The sequence below is a fragment of the Panthera pardus genome, unplaced genomic scaffold (genome assembly GCF_024362965.1).
Source record: "Panthera pardus isolate Hobbes unplaced genomic scaffold, ASM2436296v1 HiC_scaffold_6, whole genome shotgun sequence".
Classification (NCBI taxonomy): Eukaryota; Metazoa; Chordata; class Mammalia; order Carnivora; family Felidae; genus Panthera; species Panthera pardus.
Genome location: NW_026526991.1, coordinates 43,030,462 through 43,058,302, shown reverse-complemented (window position 1 = coordinate 43,058,302; position 27,841 = coordinate 43,030,462). Strand labels below are relative to the sequence as shown.

Below are 27,841 nucleotides of genomic sequence, written 5' to 3'. Positions count from 1 at the left end.
AGAGGCAGAGAGAAGGAGACACAGAATCCAAAGAAGGCTCCAGGCTCCGAGTTGTCAGCACAGAGCCCAAAGCTGGGCTCAAACCCACAAACTGTGAGATCATGACCTGAGCTGAAGTCAGATGCTTAAACTACTGAGCCACCCAGTCACCCTGGGGAATAACCTTCAAGAAAAAAAAAACCTCCTTGCCACAAAATAAAATATACAAAAATATACAAAGACCATTGACAAAATGGTCAATGTTTTGTGATTTATAATAGAAAACAGGAAAAAGAAATAGAAATCATGAATAGCTGAGGGCAATGAATATATATAGAACATTAACCTAATGGGATATTATGCATCCTTTTTACATTTTAATTGCTAAAACAATACACCTATGTGCAAAATGTTTAGAAAAAATGCTATTCTATTAAGTTCAAGTATCTATCTTACATTAGGCCATGTTAGACAGGAGAAAGACCTGTGGGGTGTTTGTTCTTTGTTTTATTTAACAATACATACACATGAGACTTTACTTTTTAAAGCTAATATATATGTCCAGGCCTCATCCCAAGAGATAATTTCAAAAGATTTAGAGCTGAGCACAGAGGTGTGTGTGTGTGTGTGTGTGTGTGTGTGTGTGTGTGTGTGTGTGTTTATTTATTTAGTTAGTTATTTTAAATTTTTAATGTTTATTTTTTATTGTATTTTTGAGAGAGAGAGCATGAGCAGGGGAAGGAAGAGCAGAGACAGGGAGACACAGAATCTGAAGCAGGTTCCAGGCTCTGAGCTTTCAGCCCAGAGCCCAATGAGGGGCTCGAACTCACCAACTGCTAGATCATAACCTAAGCCGAAGTGGGACGCTTAGCTGACTGAGCCACTCAGGCACCCCACAGGCATGTGTATTTTTAAAGGGCCCCAACAATTTTTTCTGATGCAGAGCCAGAAAGGGACCAACATACTAGATGGAGTTCTTCCATGGCAGGGATAATGTGATAATTGTGTGGCCCTGCAGTGCTTCCCTGAGACCGCACAGAGTGGGAATACAGTGCCTGAGCAAGAATGAACTGAGGCTAGAGGGGTAAAAGGCCAAACTGAAGCATGACTGAAATGAAAGGTAAAATACACACACATACCCACACTCACACATTATATTAGTATTATAAAATGAGAATAACAAAAGGAAAAAAAGGAAAACCAACAAAATGAAACCATTTGGTTTGTGAAGTAGAACATTATGGAATTATATTTAACTTTCTTTATTTTTGTAGAAGCTTTGCTTATATTTTGTAAAAAAAAAAGCTATTTTTAAGGAGAAAGAATCTGCTGGTAGATAATCAACTAATCTATTTACTTCTTGAAATGAAACGGCAGATTTATCAATAATTTGTGTGTAGTCCACATTATTGGCATTGAGAAAATGAAGAGAACCAAATTTTGAAAATGAGTGTAAACTAACATACTCTTACCATATTACACAGCAATTGTGCTCTTGGTATTTAGCCAATGGATCACAACCTTGTATCTACACAAAAACCTAACGGAGATGTTTACAGCAGCTTTATTCATGATTGTGAAAATTTGGAGACAACCAAGATGTCTTTCAGTAGGTGACTGGATAAACTGGGATACATTCAAAAACTGGAATATTATTCAGCACTAAAAGGAAATGAGCTATCAGGCCATGAAAAGGCAAGAAGAAATTTTAAATGCATATTCCTAGGTGAAACAAGTCAATCTGAAAAGACTACATACTGTATGAGCCCAAGTATATGACATTCTGGAAAAGCAAAAGTATGGAGACAGTAAAAATATCAGTGGGTGCCAAGGGTTAAGGGGAAAGAAGGGACGAGCACAGAGGATTTTTAGGGCAGTGAAACTATTCCGTATGATATTACAATTGTGGACACATGTCATTACACACTTAACAAAATCCATAGAATGTACAACACCAAGAGTGAACCCTTATGTAAACTATGGGCTTTGGGTGATAATGATATGTCTTTGTAGAGCATGATATGATATGTCCATAGAGTATGACATGACCATGGTGTGGGACACAGACAGTAGGAAGATTGTGCATGTGTCGGGTGGGGGTAAATGGGAACTCTCTCTACTTTCTGTTCAATTTTGTATAGACCTAAAACTGCTCTAAAAATAGTCTATTTAAAAAAAAATAGCATTAGGTTATGTGGGATTCTAACTGGAAATCACCAAAGTCTTTGAAGATCTTGCTGTTCAAAATGCATATTCAGCGGTCCATCACTTTGCCATGACAATATGATAAAGAAAAATATCAAGATGCATAGGGGCACTTGTACCCCAAAGTTTATAGCAGCACTCTCAACAATAGCCAAATTGTGTAAAAAGCCTAAATGTCCATCAGCTGATGAATGGATAAAGAAATTGTGGTTTATATACACAATGGAGTACTACATAGCAATGAGAAAGAATGAAATATGGCCCTTTGTAGCAACGTGGATGGAACTGGAGAGTGTGATGCTAAGTGAAATAAGCCATACAGAGAAAGACAGATACCATGTGGTTTCACTCTTATGTGGATCCTGAGAAACGTAACAGAAACCCATGGGGGAGGAGAAGGAAAAAAAAAGAGGTTAGAGTGGAAGAGAGCCAAAGCATAAGAGACTCTTAAAAACTGAGAACAAACTGAGGGTTGATGGGGGGTGGGAGGGAGCGGAGGGTAGGTGATGGGCACTGAAGAGGGTATCTTTTGGGATGAGCACTGGGTGTTGTATGGAAACTAATTTGACAATAAATTTCATATAATAAAACATAAAAAAATTAAAGAAAAACATCAAGAAATACTAATTCAATACAATTATTTAATTTTTAGACAATGATGAAAAATATCATATCTTTGAAATAGAGTTAGTTTAGGGGAGAACAGGAAATTATTAAATTTAGTATCAATATGAATGATACTGAATCCATGTTAGAGAAATTAATATATATCTATAATTTAATAATATTCAAGAATTTAAACAATTAACTGAATTTTGGCAGGGGAAATTGGAAGAGAGACAATTTTTGTCAGTAAGAAAAAATTTTAAGCTGAATATTTTAATCATCATAAACTGCTAGGGATTTCAATATTTTAATAGATTCATTTAGCTCTAAATGTCTTCAAGCATGGTATAAATCCTCCAGAGTCCCTGCTTTGTAATATAGCCTTTTAACATATTCATTGTCTCTTTCCAAGAAAGTTCACTATTGCTATTCCATTAGTCTGTTTTGTGATTTATTTCAAAGTAAAATGAATATCTTCACTTTTCATTCATGACTATTTAATCTTGATTTTTTAATAAAAATTTGATGGTAATTATCATCTATTAAAACACATTCTTTCCCTCTTCTTGTGCATTTTTCCTCTTTACAGTAAATCCTACATTCTGACACCACAGTTAAAAACGTTTTATCAGTAATTACATCTAGACATATTCCTTTTACGAACTCAGTTTCTTAATAGACTCTTAATCAACTCGGAGCATTTTTAGACATGGCAAAGATTCTATTGACGCATAATAGGAGAGTGTTGGATTTGCCAACCTCGTTTCTCTTTTTCATTTTACCCTTCCCTTAATCCCGACAGCTTCATAGCTTTTATAGGGTAAACTTACACAGAACCTCACCATATACTGGAATGTTAGCTATGTGTGGTGTGCTGTCAAAACAGAAGTCCATTACCCATAAGTGAGACAGAAGCCATCTTTAGATGGAGGAGGCATTCACAAGAGGTTCAGTAAATATTAGAAGATAAGGCATTTACAAGAGGCTCAGTAAATATTAAAACCATGAGAAACTATGGCAGAGAAGATCATCTGCAGCAAAAATAAAAGTAAACTGTTCTGCCTCTCTGATCCTTAACTTTACCATCATCAAAATGAAAACAAAATATATTTACCTCCAGAATCGCTGTGATGATTAAGTCAGAACATATAAATGAAAATTCAGTACTAGTCATAAAATGCCATATAAATATTGGGTAGTATCACAATTAATAATAATTCCATCTCAGAATTATAAGAAACTTAGGCAGGCAAAGCATTTAGAAGAGGAAAACACAGGCTACATGCCCGAGACTTGAATGAAAGTGAGAGCTCTGTATGTTCATAAATCCCTGCATCCCAAATTCCTTGTATTATGTGTGAGCGTCTGCTGTGGTACCATGAAGCATAAAAATAGTAAAGCCTGTTGAAAATTCCAAAACAAAGAGAGGAGCCAAGAAAAGAATATGAATAATTTAATCAGATAGGATTCAAGTTTATCCCCAGCTTATTTGCCTTTTATTCTTCATTTCAGTTAGTTACATATCCATCAGTTATCACCAAGGTTGTGCATGCACCTTGAAATGTTCACAAAAGGTCCACAATACAGGGGTTCATAATAAGGTTATATGTTATATTCAGAATCCCAGGGGAACTAATCGATTCTGGAAATATTGATTAAGCAAGATGAAGAATTCTTACACAGTTTCAACTACAACAATTTTAAACAAGTACAAGCTTCGGTTGCCACAAAACTCACAAAAAGTAATTGATTGAAGAATATCTCTTTTATGCAAAATATACATTTTAGGATATAATTTGATTAATACTCTACTATATACTGACATTACTCCTTGATCATTTAATAAAAAAATACTCTCGTTGCCAGAATTTTATTTTCTGTAATATTTATAATTGAGGTAACAATGACAAAACACTTAAACCATGAATAACATTGGTGAGTTTTTTTTAAAAGTCATAATGATTCTCCACAACTAAACAAATATGTGACTAAACACAGGTTAGTTTTGATAAATAGGCACTGAAAATTTCACAAAAAGACAAGCAGATAACATAAATGGTTTATAAAAAAATGATACCATCGATGTTCATGGATTCAAACAACAAAGAAGAAATAAGGGAAATTAAGACACATCTATACTACGCCAATATCACTGCCTTGTATGATTCACAGCACAATCTACTGCAGGCCCAAGAGGGGCAATTCACAGAGGTATGGGCCTTACTTGAAGCTTCAGAGATAGTGATCATGAATTTGGCTTCCTTGGGTGTGAGATGGCTGAAGCTGTTGACCCATGCACACGTGTTGGTATTTACAATTGTCTCATGGATCCCGGCAGGTCCACAAGCAGACCACTCATATGGGGAGCACCAAATGAGTTCCAGCCACAGTTCTTTTCTAAGCTTTAGATGCCTCATGAAGACGCAGGGACTTCTTCCGAGTGCGACCTGGTCACATCAGGGCACATTCAGCAGCAGAAGTCTGTTTCCAGTACAGTCCTTGGCATGGCTAAATTCCATTGTCCCTTTTTCAGCAGTCAAAAATCCATGATAAATTCTGTACAACACTGCAGTCAATAACAGCAGCACCAGACAGTATATTAATTCCTTTACCATAAAGCTATATGGAATTATAACTTTCTAAGGGTGGTGTTATTAAAAGGATCACAGAATCTCTAAATATCAGATGTGTACGTCTGGGTAAATACATTGCCGTACAAAATCTCAGACATGCAGTTCATGCTTTAGGACTTAGAGAATAATAGACGTTATGTGATCAATAATAAAAATGACATTTGTCTTCCTCACAAAAAATAAATATGAGAATTAAGGATTAATCAACAGTCTCAAGGATCCTGAATGCCTTAGAAATAATAATGTTTATCCCTCAATTTATAGTATGGCATTTTTCCTCCCTCACATGCCCAATACACCAGACACACTATTGCTATTGCATTCATCGGGACGCTGTAAACAGAATTTCTTCCACTTGGGCTGAATAAAACTCCCTAGGGGTTTTGCTGGAGTGTAGTGATGAATGCTGGTTGCTAGGTAGTAGACACTGACACTGCAGCCAGCAACCAAATGTAATGGTGATACTGCTGCTTAAATCCTGCTTATCAAAAAGGTTCACAGTACTGATTAACGTAGGTAGTCTACAGGGCATCATCCATTTACACACAAAGCAGAGAGGCTGTTCCAAATAGCAGAGACGGCAGGGGGCAGGGGAGAGGACCCGGTACTAAAATCATGAACATCTTATCAAGGCATTTCTGTGCTTCATGAAGACAGATGGCATATACATTGAAGACAGGGAGCTAAGACAGACAGACAAAACGCCATACAGGACAAAGCACCTGATTCAACACTGCCTGAAAATCTGATTAATCCCGTGAGTCAGAAATTTAAGGCTGGTCAAGAAAGCCTCCAGTGAAAACAATCATCTTTGATGTTTGCACAAAAATCAATAAATAAAAATAAAGGAAGGGGATAAAAAAAGACACGAGAGCTTTGGGTGATATTTGGCACTTTGCCTCTGAAAATGATGACAAATCCTGGGATTGGAAAAAAATATATATGACTCTATACCAAGCAGCAATTCCTGGCTAAACAATGCAAGCCTGGCTGGCAGTTACCTTTCTCTCATGTTTTGTGCCTTCCCCAAGTCATTAAGTAAGAGCTCTGGCCTCAGCTCGCGTGTAACCAGTAATGACAACCTCTTTGCAGTTATCTGTGTGCAAACAACCAGAGACATTCAGAACTCCAATACAGCATTTTTGAAGAAAAGTAAATCAACCAAGAAATTAAACTGTTTAAAACAAATATTTCTTTCAAAGAATAAGGAAAAAAAATGTCAAGTGAAACTCGCCCTCCCTGCCCCACAATTCAACATGCAGAACAGTCAACCAGTGCTTTCATATCAGCAGGTACACATATCCTGAGCCATCCACGGTCCCCGAACTCTGCGACATTGCTTTCAGGTGATAGAGACAAGATGGTCCATGCAAATGAGCTGACCAAAGTCATGTTGTGTGCAATCAAGATAGGATCCCAAACATCTTCAAAATGGTTTAGAGTCACGAGAAATGAAGGTCCAATGAAGTGACCGGTGTTTGGAAGCACACTGTTTTAATTATATCTCCCTGAAGATATGTTTACGTATTAGCATACTGGCCAATATCTGACACTACCTGTCATTTTATTGCGAAAGGAGAGCAGGGTAATTAATATGGAGAAGTAGCACTACTTTAGATAATCTTTAAAGCCAGGAGAAGATTTGTTAGCTACCCAAGTGGCATTTCTGACTTCAAAAAGTAGTATCATGCAGGATTGAAACTGTATTTAATGGAGCCTGGAGTAACTCTACATTTACTTATTTCCATTTTGGGGTAAACAGTACTCGAATTCATACAATTTAGCCGACTGATGCAGTTTGGTTTACAAAATAGATGGGATGGGAGATCGAGGGCGCCTCAGAGGACAAGGAGAGTTGTAGGGTGATGTTACTGGAGACAGCCTCAGAGCATTGCCTGCCAAGCCCGCTATGTTGTTTAAGCTTCGGGATTTTTCATATCCTTTTATGAAAAAATGCACAGACATCAGTTGAATTCAACCAGAAAATAGACACAGACAAATAATACCATGCAGGATAATCAAAAGTGCTATTTTGAGTTCAAGGAAAAAAAAATTTTTTTACAAAGAATTCAATATTGAGACCATTTATAACTTAAAAAAATAAAGCTCACTATAGCTGTCATTCCCAAGAAATTAAATCAAAACTTATAGTTGTAATACTTCAAAATTCATTCTTTCCCACTGTAATTTGTATTGATGTAATTTTGGTATATAAAATACTACAGATCTTTTAAGAGTTAGGCAAAGCAACTTAAGTAAGATATAAACTTGGCTAATATTTTTAAATTTCAGAATCTGTTTCTAAAAAAAAAACCAAATGGGCTATTTTTTCTTTTCATTTTGTATTGTTTACTAAGCTAATAAGCATGATCAACTTTAAGTGGACAACTCTTTTTCCAGCATATTCAATTTTTCAGCTTTATAGTGTTAAAAGGTTGATTCTTAAATACTGGCGTTTGATGCCATTATCTAGGTGATGTAGAATGCCCATTTCTAAATCTTTGGATAAAAAAATGTAAAGAAAAAAGGAAGGAAATGAAATATAAATTGAGTCATAATTTCAGTGAATTACAGTCTGAACTTTATGATGTGATGTTTTCAGTTAGCTCTCCACTGCCAAGAACTGAGAACCATTTGATCATAATTCACTTTTTCTATTATCTTGCGTTCTAATCAACTGTACGTGATTATCATGGACTTACGGAATAAAAGATCCTCCTCACAAGCTTTAACCCAGTGGTTTTCCTTAGTCACTCAAGCAACATTCCCATCAAAGTCACCTTTGGGAAGATTCATATATTGTAGCATTATTTATTAGAAAAAGAGTAGAGGCAGTTCAGTGGGGTGGTTAGCACCATGTAAAGTTAGAAGTGAACTGTCTTAAAAGCAGGACAACTATTGATTGAAAAAGTAGTCAAGAACCAAATGTGGGAGTCAGTCATAAGAAAAACTAGTCAGGAAATAAATGTTCTGACAAGTCCACTGAAAAAAAGTGTTGTCGAACAGGAAAATGAAATTCCCTCAGCCAAAGCTGAGCAAGTGGATACAACTTCACTAAACTTCATGGATTCCGTAGCCTCAGGACATATTCCTTGGGCTCTGATTAGCCCTTGGTGTGCATGATTAGTATATGAGAAAGAAAATGGGCCTTTTGTGTTTCCCTGTGTTCCTCTCAGGTACTTTTTTTAATTTTCATGGAACTTCTGGGGAAGAAGCTAATACTATCTCTCCTCCTTGCACTAGAAAAGAAGAAACATTTTCAGTGAGTTAGTGATTATTTGATTTTCAAGCAGCCAGTACAAGAATGGACACAGACTGTAATAACTGCTTTACTGTGGGAGAAGCTGGACTGGACAGAAACGTCCTTCCCCATACACACACACAGAAACTTTCAGCGGTCTTCCTTGAGATTTTGTAGATGGAAATTTATGCCATCCATAACCTATTGTAAAATTCTCTAGGACATCCTTTCTGCTAATGAGAGGATTATATGCCAATAAGCTTTGTTAGCATTTAGAGATATAAAACATGGTAGGCAACATGTATTTCATTCTATTCCAGAGGATGATGGAATACTTAATAAGAGGATGTCTTAAATAATTAAAAAAGAATTGCAGATAATTTATCCTTACACAGGGACCTCCACGCTCCTGAAGAGCTAGTCATTACTGCTCTTCTGTAAAGACATTGGAAGTATAACTTTGGGAATTATATGAAGAATAATTTATCCTAGTTGACCATGTAATCTCCCTACAGGACCTCCAAAAAGGTAAAAATTTACTTGATCGTTTTATGCTAATCACCCTAGTTATATGTAAATCTTGGTTCCCATTCTTAATGTTCAATTATTATTCTGAATTACAGTTTTTAACATAAATATTATCTATTCTGTTTATAAGTCCTTTTACTTTAATAACTATAATTTCAGTGTTAATTTGAAAAGACTTCCTTCTAATTTAATAACAAGTATTTAGTAAAATTATACGTTATTCATTGAATATATATATATTTTATTCTGCAGGTTCATTTCTGATACAAAATTTGATAAGGTTTTGCTTAAGCAAACTTTTTATTGAGTGGAATGGTTAAAAATATAATTCATGAGAATAAACAATATTGAACCTACTTGGAATTGGCATCTAAATACAAGGTGTGCCTATTATATTATATGGTCCTTTTTTTTTAGTTTTTTAATTTTTTTAACATTTATTTACTTTTGAGACAGAGAGAGACAGAGCATGAACAGGGGAGGGTCAGAGAGAGAGGGAGACACAGAATCTGAAACAGGCTCCAGGCTCTGAGCTGTCAGCACAGAGCCTGACGCGGGGCTCAAACTCAGGGACTGCAAGATCATGACCTGAGCCGAAGTCGGACGCTTAACCGACTGAGCCACCCAGGCACCCCAATTATATGGTTGTCAAAAGCATGTGCTTATATGGGGAAATATTGAAACTGCCTAGCAATGTACTATCAATGGTTATGTTTTTGTGTATGTAATATGATTTCCTAAAAACTACTGAATAAATAAAAACACAGGTTCTAACTATTGGGAGTTCATTCTTACAGGGAATCCATAAATTTTCTTAATGTATGTCCAACTATATTCATACTTGTTGGTAGAAAAAGAATTCAGTGGGAATCTGGTAATTTCTTTTCATCTGTACAGGGGAGAATTTTCAGCACACTAAAATCAAATCAGTTGAAAGACCAACTTGAAAGATAAAAAAGGGATCATTTAGGAAATAAATGCCTGAATAAGAGTAATAGCAGAAATCTATAATCTACATAAAAGGAAACAAGAGAAGAAGTTAATAGATTCCTGATAAACATGACAAGACAACACACTAAAAAAAATAAGTGAAGTTAGCCAAAATGTTACAAGGACTGGGAGGAAAAACACAGTAGTGTAAAAAAAACTAAGCAAGAATGAAAAAAGAAGTCGATTATGATGAGAAATGACAAAGAATAAAAGCCCATAGATGAATTTTCAAAGATGTGCTCACTGATAAAGAGAACTTTGTCTTTGTGACATAGAATTTTATGTATAATTTTTCCATACAAACTAAATATCTTATTAATTGCTTTGCTTATGAAACTTTGCCATTTTATAGAAAAATTCTATATTTGCATAATGTTTTATAATTTGCAAAGTATTTTTTCATATGTGATCTCCTTTGATAGTTTAAAATTCAAATATTGTCTGACAGTGGAAGGAAAAAAATTTAGCTAAGTTCTTAATCATGTAACCTTAGTATAAGCATTGGATGTGATACTTCATTATGTGATGTTCAAGAATGTATAAAAATATAGCCACACATTACATATAAATATATATATACATATATATACATATATACACATATATATATATACACATATATAGTGGGTTAAGATATGTAATGTACTTAAAATATAATGTTCTATACAATAAATTATTAGTTATACGTTATTATCATTAGTTAATGTATGTATACATATTTTGCTTAAGTACAATGATAGGATATTAACTATCATAAAATATTTAAAAAATTGTTCTAGCACTTAATATTTAAATGTAAATTAGCAAACAATCAAATAAACATATTCAAATAATTGAAATATATTTTCGTATAAAGAATAGATGCAGAGGAATGGAAGTAGCTGAAATGAAGAAGTATTTGAAATATTACATACTAAAGAAATAAAAGAAGAGTCTGACTTCTCTTTTGAGATCAAAGGCATGGAGACAGACAGGACAATAAAAAGTGTTCAGAAGCAATGAAAGAGAAGTACAATATGGGTAATGAGACATTTCAAAGAAGACATCACAAAATAAATATTGAAGGCTTAAAATGTTAAAGTATTCAATTGGGAGAAACTGCAATGAATAGCAAAAAGTGAAGTATTTTTAAAACACAGTTGCACTAATATGAACGTTTTGGATTGGTTTTCATTCAAATTCAGTACATTGCATAAGAAATAATTATAGTTCTTTCTCTATTCTGTCAATAAACAGAGAAAGAGAACCATGGCAATAAAGCAATCAGAATTATCAAAGTAGGAGTAATCAAAGAGCATATCAGCCCTTGGACCAGGGTAGGTAATGTCACAAAATTATTTCTTAAGGAGCGGGTAAAAGGGCCCAATTGTCCCGAGATCCATAAAGTTTACTCAAAACAAAAACAAAAAACAGCACCTAGGGAATGGTCAGAGACAGTGGCATAATCTAGAAAATTGGAAGCACATGGTGGAATGGTGCTTCAATACTGTTATATTCCTTGACCAAGATGCCTAACCAACAAAATATACTCATTCAACAAGTGTTATTGAGTATCTTCTGTGTGCAAGTCACAGTTCAATGTGGGTTGAAAATAGTAATAAACTTAAAATTATTAGTATTGCCTTGAAGAGAAATTCTGTATCACATTATATAAGTACACAAGTAGCCTTTCAAGTGATTGGATATACTGTTTTATATGGCCAGGGATGTTGTATCTTTTTAACCTTGTGACATTCAGATAAATCATGGCAAAGACTGCCCAAATACTGGATAAGAGGTTTAATTAGAGAATGTTTAAAGCTTTTCTTTGAAAAAAGCCTTATTGTTCTATCAATTACTTATCAAATATATGCATAGAGCCAATTACCGAGTTTTATTACTTGTAGTTTAAAAGACAACTTTTAAAGACTGCCGAGTATATTATATTAAGATAATTAGATGAGCGACTTAATTTTTAAATACCCCATTACAATTCTTCCCATAGACAAATGGAAAGCAAAACCAAGAATGAATGAATGAATGAATGAATGAAGACAGAAATGAATGAATGAAGAAAGAAAGAAAAGACAGAAATGAAGAAAGAAAGAAAGAAAGAAAGAAAGAAAGAAAGAAAGAAAGAAAGAAAAGAAAAGAAAAGAAAGAAAAAGAAAGAAAGATGAAATACCTTTCAGATATGACAGTCAAGTGTACTGTTATGATATGTACTTTAAATGTTTATAATGAGAAAAGAGATGATGAGAAATGTGAAACAACACTGTGTGCAGTTTTTCCTAGAAAATGACGAAAGAGCATTTATATCACTCCATATATTAGTAGCACTTAATTTCTAAGTCACCTGTTAGGATCTGATTAAATGCATGCCTACCTTTCCTGATCCCTCCATCAGAAGCACACGTGTAATCACCTGTTGTCAGTAGGAAACATGTTTCCCCTCTTCTGTTTTTGTCTCTGGTACTAGAGCGTCTGATGGGGAGCCTTTCTGGGGGTGATAATGGCGGCTCACTTCCTGTACTGTCGTCACCTGATAACACTGGTCACAGCACCATGCCCATTGACAGACAGTGATGGATGAGGAAATGAGACAGTACAAAGAGTTTACACTGAATGTCCATAGTACAGTCACTCCATATACAAAACACAGTAATCACATCATGATAAGAAAAAGGATTTTCATCACTCATTACAAAAATCTACATGGAGCAAAATGGAAATGTATTGAAAAGGAGAGAAATGTTCTTTGGGAAATTTCCATTCCATTTTGGATCCCATTTAGTAGGAAACTGACTTTCACAGAACTAATATGAATTCAAAACAAGTGTGATAATGAACTAGCACACACAATATCTTAAGATTTCTGACATGCTTTCTAGTTACTGTGAATAGGAATCTTTAAAAGTGGAGCCTACTTAAGGAAAAACTCCGAGGTACATATTTGTCTTTGGAGTTCTTTAAGACACAGGCTTTTAATATTTGCTGAAAGTAATTTCCCCCAAAATATTAATAAAATAAATCCAAAATCTCACTTTATGTCCAGGTTCTCCTTTTTGAAATGAAAAATATTTTTTGAGCATAACAAAGGAATAAGATTAATTTCTCCAAATGCCCTTGAAACAACTGTTTACTTCTATATGCTTGCCAAAGACATTTACATCCTATTGGCCTAGATGCTAGCTTGTTATAACAATATTTACCCAGGTTGAGAGTTTGTCCTCTTTTTCCATGCCCTTCATAAGGAATCTGCACAGGTATACTGAGAACAGTCTGATGAGACCAACATCAACTAAACTCCACTATTCATAAAGACATTCTTGGCCTAATAGTTTTTAGATATATTGACAGAATCTGCAGAACAATGTACTAAATGAACAAAAAGATCTTTATGAATAATATATTTAAGAAAGCATTTTAGTTCCAGCCACATTTTTTCCCCACTTACTTCGCAAAAACTTCTGGAAACTAATGAAGGGACCTATGGAAATGTTACTTGCCTTTTTTGTTTGTTTGCTTGCTTGCTCTGTGTAATTGGTGTCATTTCTGAATTATGCAAAAGTATTCACATAGGATTATCGTAAATCTTTTTTTACAAGAAAAATATTAAATATATCTAAGTTACAGGGAATGCACATATCTTAAATTTTCATAGTGGGCTCAAAGCTAATTAAATTGTTTAATCTACAAAATATTTCATCTGTACCCATACACAATAAACTAGAGAGGACACTACTGCCTATAACTTTGGCAAAATGAACATCAATTATCAGTTGATGTCCTCTAGATTATTTATGGCAATGGAGAGGAGAAGGGATTCAGCAATATATCACCCAAAATTCATTTTGGGAGGGAACAGAGCGCCCAATGCATACCGTAGAAAAAAGGAAATCCACAGGGAAATTCAACTTTGCCATTGATTAGACAAAGCAGATCATCTATCTCCAGAATAATGGTAAGTCTATTATATTACATAGCATTTTACCCAATCTAAAGGGATTATACTGAAGATCCTACCTAAGTTAACAATCATGAAAATTTAATCAACACTCCAGAATATTACTAGCAACAACTTATATTATCAAAAGGGCTATCTTCCATATCACCTTTTTGGTGTTCAGGCTTTTCAAATATAAGCATCCATTCTTTTTAAGTAACTGCTTCTTGTGAATTAGGTTGAGATGCATGGCCCCATGTGGCAGAGATAAAACTGAGACAAACACGCCAAGCCAAATGATATGGAAAGCAACATTTTGAGAATGGAAGATGGAAAATGGCCAATATCATACCATCACATCGTGCAGGGGAACAAAGAAACATTGGCACAAGAGCAACAAACAGGCAAAAGAAAATATTGGCACCATCAGCAGAGGGCATTCCCACTAAAGCAGGAAAACTCTATAGACCAGCTACGCAGGCTTCTACTTGGAATCTACTGAGAAAAGCTACAGGCTACAGTCTAGCTATCTACAAGCCTGATACAAACACATGTTTTGCGAAGGGGTAGAACTGAAAACTCATGAAAGTTTACAGAGAATGAAAATGGTTGCCTTCTATCTAAGGGACATACTGGTCTATAAAGTATTTAATGGCATGCATTTGAAATCGTGCCTTACCTGATCTGTTATGTTCCAGAAGCCGATTGTCTTTGCCCAGACACGTGTCACCCTGTGTGCTATTACAGGCCATATTTAATTCTGTCTTGCAAAAAGTAGGTGAGCTTGCCTGAGGGGCAGGAGGGATGTGCTTCTTTCTTTTCCTTGGAAGTTTCTGCTTCGCCATTGCCAAGGAGTAGTACATCCCAAAGTTGTTGACAATGACAGGCACTGGCATGGCTATTGTCAGCACTCCAGCCAGAGCACACAGGGCTCCCACCAGCATCCCTGACCATGTTTGGGGGTACATATCCCCATAGCCCAAGGTAGTCATGGTCACTACAGCCCACCAGAAGCCAATTGGAATGTTTTTAAACTGCGTGTGCTCACTAGCTGAAGGGTCGTTAGGTTGAGCTCCTACTCTCTCGGCATAGTAGATCATAGTAGCAAATATCAAAACTCCTAGAGCCAGGAAGATTATCAGCAGCAAAAATTCATTAGTGCTAGCTCGAAGAGTGTGTCCAAGCACCCTCAGACCTACAAAATGGCGGGTGAGCTTGAAGATTCTCAGGATCCTCACAAATCTTACCACCCTGAGGAAGCCAAGTACATCTTTAGCAGCTTTGGATGACAGCCCACTGAGTCCCACCTCTAAGTAGAAGGGTAGGATGGCCACAAAGTCAATGATATTCAAGAGATTTTTGATGAATTCAAGTTTATTAGGGGAAAAAATGATACGGACTAAAAATTCAAAAGTAAACCACACCACACACACTCCTTCTACATACGTCAAGGCAGGATCCGTTTCGATTTCATATTGCAGAACAACGCTTGTGCCATTGATGACTGGTTCTGTCTTGTTTTTAACAATATTGAAAGCTTCATGTGTCTCCAGGCAAAAGGTTGTGATCGAAACCAGGATGAAGAATAAAGAAGCAAAAGCAATAAACTGTAGGGGGCGGGGGGAGGGAAAGAAATAAAAAAAGAAACAAAGAGTGATCTGAACTATAATATACTTTGATCCAAATCTAAGAGCATCGATCCCCACAGATGAAAAAGAGCAAAAGCATATTTGGAGATTTTGGAGGTTTTGCTTGGGATGTTATTTAAGTGAAAGAAGAGATGTGTAGGTATCATTAATTAGAGTTGCACATGTAATTTGTTTCAAGTTCTGTTTTCTGTTATATAGGCAAAAACTTTTGCTTATGTTGGAAAATAATTTCTTGACTCTTTTGTAAAAGAAAATATACCTGTTAAGAAAGCATAAAAATCAATCCAAAACAACGTTAAAGGGCAACAGACTAAAGAAAAAAATGTAGACAGTGGCTCCAGATATTGGTTCTGATCCTAGAAACCTTCATGTATTAGATCAAGTTTTACATCTATAAATATAAGGTACAGTTCATACTGATGGAAATTTGGAAGCTACCCAAATTTAACTGTAGGTTTTTAGCTATAAATAAAATGCTCCAAGTTGTCATAGGTATGGACATGAAAAAAACAAAACAAAACAAAACAAAACAAAACCTTTTGAGCTTTGTTAAAGTTAAATTGTATCAGTTTAAGGTGGAGACTTGTCCAAAAGAACAAATCTAGGGAAGAGGAATAGTCAACAAGACTGAAGAGAAAGAAACAGAGTTAAGGAACAAATTAAAAGACAATTTTCTTTCTCACCTGAAAAAGAACTCCAAGTGTTATTAGAGTAGCATGCTATAAAATTGCAGGGTTTTTGGGGTTTTTTTGTAATTCAACTTTTTAGTTCATTTCATCAGTCCCTTATGTGAATACACACACCCACTAATACAGAATAATAATAATAAAATCTCTCCTTATATAGTTCCTATTACTGCCAGACATTCATAAAAACAAATTATGTAAATAACTCATATCCATCTCATAACACTACTATTATCATATTTTACAGTTCTACAATATTAGCACAGAGTTTAAGCTACTTTTGCAAGATGTAAGATAACAAAAGGATAGACGAAACACCCTAACCTGATAAGTTTTGCTCCCAATTGTTTTGTTAACTACCAAACGCTTGCATGTTGAATACAAATATGTTAAACCATTTACTTATCTTGGGATCACATACTTCTTAATATTCAAACTCTGAAAACTTAACACCCAGTTGTCTGAGTGAATGGTACTGTGACAGTACCAGAGGCTTTCAAAGAAGCCTGCAGAGTTCTAGTGCTCTCGGATAATGCCCTTGGACTTAGCGTCTGTAATGAGCACCAAGGGATTGCCCCTTGAATATCCAAATTAATTAATTATGTAAGAACAAGGGGTCATCAGTCAAGTGGAGAGTAGCCCTTACTTGGAAATATTAGGGTATATCCAAATCCCAAAACTGTCCCCTAATACCTGTTCTTCACCCATACCATTGAAAAGATCAAAGTTTCAAGAAGAGATTGAAACTACCTCCTTTTTTTCCTGGTTGAGTTTCAATGTAAGAGAGATACAAAAGGACTAAAAGAAAACATCTTAGGATGGTAACTATCTGCCTTAAAGAACCACCTCAAATTCTGAAATTGTATCTATGCAGGGTAACAGTTGGTACACTGTTCATATAGAATTACAAAGCATGCCATTTTCATGGTTTTGCCTTACTCCCCCATGCATGTCTTCCAATCTCCCTTGGTTTTGACATTATGGTTTCACTAATATCTTTTCCCAGACATAATGCAAGACACTAACATGTTTTCACTCAGCTTTCCCTTTGTCCAAATAAATATACAGTTCATTTTTTAATAACTACTTGTTGTAATAGTATCACTAAGACCCTCTAGATGCTTTACAAGATAGTATCTTCTAGAGGAAGAATCAATCATCCTTGATGCATGCATTACTTCTTAATGCTTAATGTAATCACAATTTTATCTATAGATTTGTTTCTGATTCCCCCTGAAATTTTTTGTCATCAGAGCCCTGCTGGTGGGTATATGTTGATGCCCCCATCAAGCCCCCCCCCCACCACATGCTCCCCCATCCACATCCAGTCTCCAGCATTTCAGATGAAATGTCAAAAGTTTCAGTGCACACATTCTATCTACAAGGCAGGTAGACAATATAAGGCAGTTAAAGCAAACTGTAATTTTATTTTATGCGTCTAGTATTCCTCAGTCAGCATTTTTTCAGTTAACTTTGCCAAACTCTCTCCACCTACATTCAGGTGAAATGAATGGGACTTCCCAACACTGCTGTTTCAAAATCTGTCCTCACTTCCCAGCCATATCCCAAACAACAAAGACAGTTTTCTAGGGTACTTTGATGCTTGTAAATACGAAACACTGGGACCTTTTATGAGGGAACATTTTCTTACTCTTCATTCATTCATTCATTCAAGTATGAATTAGGTGCCTCTCTGTGCCAGGCCACAGGGTTAGGGCTTCAATTTAACAGTAGATAACAAAACACAATCCCTGCATTTGAGGAATTCACAATCCATTAGGGAGACAGACATTAAATAATGAACCATGCAAAAATTATATAATTACAATTGTGATAAATGCAATGAAGGATAGAAAGGCTCAAAAACGGGGCTTTATTTAGACTGAGGGGTCACAGACACCTCTGACAAAATATCAATAGACTGGAATTTGAGGGATAAATGAAGGCTAACTTGATGGAAACGGGAGACCCGTATATAACACAGTAGGAAATTTTAACAAAACGTCTAGACTTTTTCAATCTGGCTTTCTCAAGTGATGCCTTTACTGTAACACTGCAGGAGCAGAAGGTTTTCCAAGTCTGCCTCTTTTGCACAAATTACGATGATTAAAGCCCAAGCTAGCACAGAGGCTCTGACATTTTAAAGGTTAACCTCTTTTCCTAAAGAGGCTTAAGTAAACTAGAAATATTACCTAGATTTTAAAATGAGGCTGTAAAGAGACTTTAGAGCAGTTTGATTGCTTATGGTCCTCCTTTGGACTTGTTGGCTTATTGGGAAAGCTTTAGAATTCACTTGTCTTAAATTATTGTAACAGCCCCATTGTTTGGGATGAAGTAAAAATACAAGATATATAGGTTAACGTGGCTTTTAACTTAAAGTCCTATGCAAATACTATAAATCACTATTATTTATACTTTAAAAATATATAATTATTACCTCAATAAGCACTACCAGAACCTGAGGCTTATGTTCATTAAATGAGTTATTATGTTGTCAGAAAAAGGTCAGCAGAGTCATAAGGTACTACACTTGGTGGTTGGAGTTTAAGTAACATGAATCATCTTGTTAAATTACCCATTTTAATTATCCACCCACAGAAGACATGAATAGACAGACACTTTTCTAAAGAAGACATCCGGGTGGCTAAGAGACACACATAAAGATGGTCAACATCACTCATCATCAGGGAAATACAAATCAAAACCATGATGAGCTACTGACCTCACACCTATCAGAATAGTTAAAATTAACACCACAAGAAACAACAGGTGTTGGCAAGGGTGTGGAGACAGGGGAACCCTCTTGCACTGTTTGTGGGAATGTAGACTGGTGCAGCCATTCTGGAGAACCGTATGAAGGGTCCTCAAAGAAGTAAAACTAGAACTACCTTATGACCCAACAATTGCAATAGTAGGTTATTTACCCAAAGGATACAAAAATACATTTTGGGGGGTTCATGCACCCCAATGTTTATAGCAGCATTATCAACAATAGCCAAACTATGGAGAGAGCCCAAATGTCCATCAACTGATGAATGTACAAGAAGATGTGCTATATATATATAAATAATGGAATATTACTCAGCCATCAAAAAGAATGAAATCTTGTCATTTGCAATGACATGGATGGAGCTAGAATATATTATGCTAAGAGAAATAAGCCAATTGGAGAAAGACAAATATCATATGATTTCACTCATATGTGGAATTTAAGAAACAAAACAGATGAACATATGGGAAGTGAGGGAAAGAGAAAAGAGGGAAACAAACTACAAGAGACTTAAAGATAGAGAACAAACTGAGGGTTGATGGAGGGAGGTGGGAGGAGGATGGGTTAGATGGGTGATAGGTATTAGGGAGGGCACTTGTTGGGGCACCTAAGTGGCTCACTTGGCTAAGCGTCCAGCTCTTGATTTTGGCTCAGGTCATGATCTCAAGATTCGTTGAGATCAAGCCCAATGTTGGGCTCAGCCCTGACAGTGCAGAGCCTGCTTGGGATTCTCTCTCTCTCTCTCTCTCTCTCTCTCTCTCTCTCTCTCACTCTTTCTTCCTCTCCCCCCTCAAAATGAATAAATAAATATTTTTAAAAGGGAGGGCACTTGTTATGATGAGCACTGGGTGTTGTATGTAGGTGATGAATCATTGAATTCTACTCCTGAAACCAATATTGCACTGTACGTCAACTAACTAAAATATAAATAAGTAAGTAAATAAATAAATAAATAAATAAATAAATAAATACTTGCCCATCCATATTCCTAGAAAAGAAATTTAGTCACATTCATTAGAATATACCTGGGGAGCTTACACAAATGTGAATTCCTTACCCTCCACATGACACATCAGACACAGATTCTCTTGTTTAGGGAAAGGGAATTTGCATTCAACAAGCTTTTGTAGTGATTGCTATGCATATCAAAGTTTGAAAAACACTGTTTCAGTGTATTTTCAACTTGATAATACAAAGTTGATAATTCATTACTAAATGAATTGGAGAAGTTTCTAAATTATAAGCATTTGTAGACTCTTAAAAGAATCTTCCTAAACCTGTGTGTGTGTGTCTTCGCATGTGAGTTGTGACATAATTCTGGCTTCTACACAAATATTGGTGAAGAAACAAAGCAATTGAACAGCCTCTAAATATACACAATTCTAAGACACAAAAACTTTGAAAGCCAAAAGTTGTCTGTGTTTTTACAAGTCGCTTGGAACTTGAATTTATCAATATTTTCATTAGCATTATTTGAAGAACCACATGATTTTGTATTTTTATTATTCTTCATTGTAATTTTTATAGCTCTGTATACCTTTAGTTTTTAAGGACTTTGTAATTCTGCCAGAGTGTGATAATAGTATAATAGGAAAATAAAAAAGAGTATAAAAAAAGATACAAACTGTCATTACGGGAAAGAGACATTCATTCCAGAAGTAGATGACTGTTTTGCTTTAAAAAAACAAGCTAGATAGGAATTTTTTATTTATAAAGTCTAAAGACACTAGAAATGGTCTAGAATGGGAAGGTCATAACAGAGAACTAAAGTATTCTTCATAATAACATGGTAAAAAGTTGAATGTTGTCTTCTGACAACTTAAAAGTGGGGAAGTTGGAAGGAAATTGAAATCCAGAGAGAAAGAAACGGGAAAGTTCTTTGAGGATGAGGAAAGTCCCATAATGGGAAGGAGCAAGCAAATGAGAGATCCCTGAGCATTACAGCAGCAGAACTTTGGGACACCGATGGGGAATACCAAACTTTAAGATGCTGCTTGCTCTGCTATGCCTTCAGCAAAAAAAGGTGGTTGTACAAAAGAACCTGGTGTTGATGGTGCTTCGAGTGATGAAGGTATTGGGCCATGCAAAGACAAAAGGAGGGGAGCAGTCAACCATGGAGGCAAGATACAGTGAGGTTCAAAAACTTATAAGAGTACTAAATAAGAGTAAAAGATAATCAGGAGAAATGTAGCCCTTGTGAGAGTATTAGAGTTATTGAGTTTTTAAGAGAGAAAGATCTCCCCATAGAATGAAAAATAAGAGCTCAGTTTATTGGGAACTTAGTTTGAGTATCAGATGAAAAGGTGACCCCAGAAGCCTTGAAGACCTAGAATCATCTGGAGGCAACACTTGGAATCCATTATCAAGGAATTTGTGCACTTCATTTGAACTTAATTTTAAGAGACTTGGATACAGAAAATATCTTGTTTTGTTTTGTTTTGTTTTTCTGACTCTCTGAGTTAAGCCCAAATGGGTAAATATGAGGTTAGTTTGAATAATATTAAGTAAAAGAAATTAAAAAGGAAAGAAATGGTGGGAGGGAAGAGGTTTTATTTGTTTTTCTCCTTCACAAACTGGAAAGTGCTTAAGGACCAGAATGATTTCATATCCATTTTTGTAGCTCCTGCTTTTGGCACAGTGGTTAGTATTTAGGATGGCTGGCTGGCTGGATAGAAGGATGAAAGAATTAATGAAAGAATAAATAAATGAACAAAATAATAAGGTAGATCACATTCTAGTGAGAATAAAAATGATGTGAGGAAAAGGAACTAACAGAAATGAAATAATAAAATATGCATATTGAAGCAAAAGAAAGAAAGAAAGAAAGAAAGAAAGAAAGAAAGAAAGAAAGAAAGAAAGAAAGAGCCAAATTTATAGCAGGAGCAAATTGAACTGGTCTGTAGGTCCAAACATTGCCCTCAGTAGCTTCCATTCATTCTGTTAATGGAATCTTATCAAGGAGTTGAGGAAGAAAATCACATTGCCATCTCTCTCTTCCTTTTCCCCTGTGGTAAGACCACAAACTCTTACAGGCATTAAATGAAAATAAGATATAGCATGCTAAATAATTAAAATTTTAGAAAGCTCTCTAGGTGTTCTGTTGACTGAATTCACAGAACTCGTGTATCATCTCAGGGACATTTAGAAGGGAGATGCCCTGCTACAATATTGACTTGTGGATGTAATAAGTAGCCAGTTTTTCTCCCTAAGCCCAGTGTCCATGATTAGCTTGATGAGTGTCTAATACTCTGTTTTTGTTTTGTTTTGTTTTCTAATTAGCGACCATGAAGAGAAAGCCCTCAAAGTGCGGTTCTACATAGAAGATAGTATGTCTATCTACGTCAGTGCAAAGATTCAAGTAGATCTCTAAGTATGTATAATAGGCTGACAGAAAGAGGAGGAAAGCAGGCTATATTTTTGTTTCATCATTTTCTCTTTCCTGTTAGTATTAAAATGAATAAAACTGAACTCTATAAAACCTCAAAAGTGCCAAACATAATGAGGACCAGACTGATTAAGTGGCCTTTTTCTGTGCTCCCCTAGCCCAGGATCACTGATGTAGCAATTTTCACACACTTTCGTTACTGATTCTACAAGTCCACAAATTGTTCAAAGAGAAGAACTTAATATCTATCTTTAGAGCCAAACACAGGTTTGACTGATGGCAAGAAGTAGGTGATCAGTTCTTGGGAAATTAGAAAGTGTTTTTGAAGTATGTTTAACTTGGTATGTAAAAATTCCACTGGCTCCAACACAGAATCTCCTTTAAAAGTCACCTTACCCATTAATTCAGTTAGAAACCTCAACCTATATTATAAACCTTTAAGGGGGAAAAGAACTTGAAGAAAAATTAAACTTACCTCTATTTGAAAATAAAAATCAATGACATAATTTAATAGTTGGAAATTAACATTACAGGGAGATTTTTTTTTTTTTTTAATTTTTTTTTTTTTAACGTTTATTTATTTTTGAGACAGAGAGAGACAGAGCATGAATGGGGGAGGGTCACAGAGAGAGGGAGACACAGAATCCGAAACAGGCTCCAGACTCTGAGCTGTCAGCACAGAGCCCGATGCGGGGCTCAAACCCACAGACCATGAGATCATGACCTGAGCCGAAGTCAGACGCTTAACCGACTGAGCCACCCAGGTGCCCCACAGGGAGATTTTTTAAGACAAATCCTAAAATATATACTTTGTCATGGTCCAAAAATTCCAGTCCTTAAAGGAGATTCCCATTCATGGGCCATGGCAAAGAAAAGCCTGAAAGCTCTTCTTGACCTTGACAATCACCTTGAAAACAGACTCCTCGAATCAGGAAATTGAGGTCACTGGAGTTCATCAATTAAGGTTGTGAAAATAGTCATCAATTGGATGAGGAGTTTAGGAAGGAGGAGTTTTCTTTCCTCCTTGATTTCCTCTCACTTGTGAAAGATGATGAACCATCACTCTGCTTTGAGACGATTTCTCACTTGCTCTGGCATCTTGCAGGAACTTTATGTACTAAAACTGATTTCAGGGCGCCTGGGTGGCTCAGTTGGTTGGGCGTCCGACTTCGGCTCAGATCATGTTCTCAGTCAGTGGTTGGAGCTCCGCGTCGGGCTCTGTGCTGACATGCTGACTGTTCAGAGCCTGGAGCTTGCTTCTGATTCCGTGCCTCCCTCTCTCTGGCCCTCCCCGCTCATGCTCTGTCTCACTCTCTCTCTCTCTCAAAAATAAATAAGCACTAAAAAAAAAGAATTTTTAAACTGAATGATTTCTTGGGATTATGGTTGCAATACTTGGTCTGGGATCAGCTTTAAATATCCTTTGTATGTAAATACTGATAAAGTTGTCAGATACTCAGGGTTGCCTGACCTTGTCAGTTTTGCTGCAAAAAAACATTAGGTACATTGTACTGGGGTTATTATTCATGGAAACAATGGTTAGGATCTATTTTCTCTCATGGAGCTAATGCTCTGAAAAGGGATCCCAGCACAACAGTTTTAATCAATGCTTGGGAGTACGATTTTATTTTTATATAACTGTTAAGATTGCTGGTGGACTGAGTTAGCCAAAAGGAAGACAGTTGCCTGCTTCAAGAAGAGGTGTCATATTTCAGGTTAAGATGTGAAAGCATGAAGAATGTTGCAGTAAATGCCGATTTCAGAACTCTTAGTGTAGTGTAGGAATTAAGATCCTTGGGAATTAAGTAACTATGGAGGAACATCCTAAATTGCAAAGATTTGCTACTGCCAGCTTTCAACCCAAGTCAATTAAGCCAACCTGCATTATCATAAAACTGCCAAAATGCTGCATCTGCTTAAATGGGAGTTGAGTTTGCTTTATTTGCCTTGTGTACCCTGCCCCTGTTCTATAATGTCTGTAATCGTGAAGACGGAAAAAATTGTAACATTAGTTTCAAATATGTGTTTGTGTATATGTGTGTATACTAAGGAATTTCAGTTTTTGCAATTCCACATGAGGTATATCTATTTTTAGTTTGCATTTTAAGGACATTATATATTTTCCAAACAGAAATGCTTCATTCTTATTATACACATTCTTCTTGTCACTCTTAAATAATTAAATAAAGACATGAGCAAGGACTTCCAACAATGAGGAATCAGAGCTCATAGTACTTCCTGATCCAAAATTTCCACTTTTAGAAATTTACTCTGGTAAAATGTGGATAGAAAAGTACAAGGATATATGTGGAAGGACATTCACTGAAGCATTATTTATCAAAAAAAAAAAGTGTAAGTCAATGGTATATAGCATTACAAAGAATGAGGCAGCTAAATATGGAATGATATCCAATGAAACCTATTAAACAAAAAGATGACTGTGGTACAACAATATGTAGAGTCTAATACAACTTCTATGTACAACTCTATGTACAATCTCTATGTACAACTAATGCATGCTTATAAATAAATAGCAACATTACATTCTTAGCAATAGTTATAAGAGTGGCATCATGTGAATGTGTTGCTAATGGAGAATTGTAACTGATTCTATAAATATCTTCAAAGTTTAAATTTTTTATAAAAAATTCAATCATGTATTATATGTTTTATTTTAAAAGAAAATTCAAAGAAAATAATAACCAAGAGAGGATGAAGCTTGGATCTTCATTCTCAATGACCATTATGCTGATTTTATTATGCCACAGAAATTATACATTGGCAGATTGCCATTTGCCTTCTTTTGCCCAGCACCTTAAATTTAGCAGATGCTCTTAATTATGTATGTATTCAAGTCTCATATACTAGCGTTGCCGTAATTAACAAGAATGTGGTGTTGTTCACAGAACTGTGGTCTCTAGAGAAAGAAAATGGTCTCTTTCATTAGTAAGAATATCCTCAAGGGCCAACCACATAGGGACACCTACAGCCCTGCGTCTGCTGGTTCCATGCAGAGTTGACAATTACTTCAGTTTCTTTTGAGGCTGGTAAAATCAACTTCTCTTCATTCAAGTTTTACTGTTTAAAAGCAGTTCCACAAACTTTATTGGATTTATAACGTTGAATTAGATCTTTCCTCAGTGGGGATGCCAAAAACATATATGATTACTAAATTCATAAATTAGTGAAGAAGGCGAAGAAGATTAACCTACATGTAACTGTATATAATCATGTGTTTATAACACATATATGTTTTATATTTATATAAATGTATCAAATGTGTTTATATGCATAGATAGATATGTATACTATATACAGATATGGATTACAGGTATGAATATATTATGTAGATAAGTATAAAATTGATATAAAACAATATAAGATTTAGATTTCTCAAGTCAAGATACCCAAATATTTTTTGATCACGGAGACTTATGTGACTCCTGATAAAGATATTCCACCATGTTGATACCTTTATCCAATATAGATACACATCATTCACTCTACATTTTTTTTTCCTATGCAACAGGAATTTCACTGAAATTTTTACTTGGCCTATCCACTCACACCTGAGTGTAATTTTCTAGGATACAGGCAAGGGAGGCCTATACATGACATTAGTATTATCACAATGAATTATGGTGTTCAAAGTTTAACTACAATTAAAAGTCATCAAATATGGATACACAGTATCATTTCAGTTCTCTAAGTCTTATGATGAAATTTAAAGTGTTTGTAATTAATATATTGCATGAAAATAACTTTTATAATTGCTTTATTAGACAAGAATTTTATACTTTTTAGTCGTAAGAATAACAGCTTATAGTCACTTCATAGCATAAACATGAATTGTAATTCTTAAATTCCAACTATTGAAAACTCCTTCCAAAACTTCCACATTTATTATATATTGTCTTAAATTCATTTTTAAATGATTTAGTTTGTCTTGCAATGATATGACCTACACCATCATGATCTAGGAATACCTAGGAGGTCACATTTTTAAACCCTATCTACTCTTAAGTCCTAGGATATCTTTCTTGAGGCCAACACTTTCCAAATTAAATTATGCAAGAATCCTGTTTAACTTAGTTGAAAGTGAGGGAGGTAAATAGAATGCTAGTTGAAGGCAAAGGGAGGTGACTAGCTTACAAACACCTGCCAAAGATTTGTTGACTCTGATAAGTCTGTTTCTTTCAACACTCTATACACTTTCAACACATCTGTCTAGCCTACTAGAGCACCTCTGCTGGTCTAGTCCCTATACAACATAGGGAATCCCAAGCTTTAGTCTCAAATGTTAGCATTCTTTTTCCATACCTGCTTGCTCAGTAATCCTTTCTAAAACATAACCATATGCACAGATAGCCAAGTCCTGAGAGTCTCCCATGGTTTATGTGTGCATTCCTTTTTCTTCAAGATCTTTTGTTTGGTGGATATTTGTTCTTTCTTGCTACTAAGCTGGGTCAGGACCCCTCCAATCCACCCTAGTCTACTTCAGCAAGTATGCCTACCTGGAGAAAGAATACTAGAGTCTCAGTTCCTGATCTGCCTGGAAATCTTGGATACTCTTGCAAATAGATGCAGATTCTTCCCAGGGGCAAATTTCCTATATCCCACAAAACAAAAGCTCCTGGGTTAACTGGTACTTTCAATACAAGAAGCAGAAAAGTCATATTTAAAATAGGGAGGAATTGATTGGCTATGTAACTGGAAATCCTATAAGGTGAACCTTAATGTCGTTTGCCTAAGCAATTTAACTATATCAACAGCTGTCTGAATGTGGCCTGGAATTACTAGCAGTCCAGAGACCCTTTTCTTGGGTCTATAAAATCAAAATTAGTTTGAAATAATATTATAATTTCATTCTCATTGTCTTACCAGTTTATAGAGGAGTTTTCCAGGGGCTACATGATGTGGTATATTACAACAGAATGAATGTGCCAAGAAGATAGGAGAATCCAGACACTTTCTATTAAGTCAGACATGAAACAGATCTACAAAAATGTAAAATAATGTCACCCTTCTCACTTTACTCTTCCTCTTTCAGAAATTTTATTCTTTTTAAAAAATTATTTTTCTAAGTCGTGGAGACGTAATGTAGAGCATTGGGAATATAGTCAATACTACTGTAATAACATTATATGGTGACAGATGGCAACTAGACTTATTATGGGGATCATTTCATAATGTATAAAAATATCAAATCACTAAGACGTACAGCTAAAACTAACAGGATATTGT

At 35.5% G+C, this 27,841-nt stretch overlaps 1 protein-coding gene across 15 annotated transcripts in view; it reads right to left on the bottom strand.

Moving 5' to 3' along the window:
• Positions 1-4,257: 4,257 nt before the first annotated feature.
• Positions 4,258-27,841, bottom strand: part of KCNC2 (potassium voltage-gated channel subfamily C member 2) — a 196,373-nt gene continuing 172,789 nt past the window's right edge. For 3 of the 15 annotated variants that reach the window (XM_053895696.1, XM_053895694.1, XM_053895695.1), the window contains exons 3-5: positions 14,787-15,714; positions 12,548-12,712; positions 6,475-7,363 (exon numbers count right to left, since the gene is read on the bottom strand). In XM_053895696.1, coding sequence (XP_053751671.1) covers positions 7,227-7,363; positions 12,548-12,712; positions 14,787-15,714 — 1,230 coding nt within the window. In that variant the 3' untranslated portion in view covers positions 6,475-7,226. Of the gene's footprint in view, positions 7,364-12,547; positions 12,713-14,276; positions 14,381-14,786; positions 15,715-27,841 lie in introns of all 15 variants that reach the window. The other 12 variants (XM_019455126.2, XM_019455123.2, XM_019455125.2 and 9 more) reach the window with 12 other exon arrangements.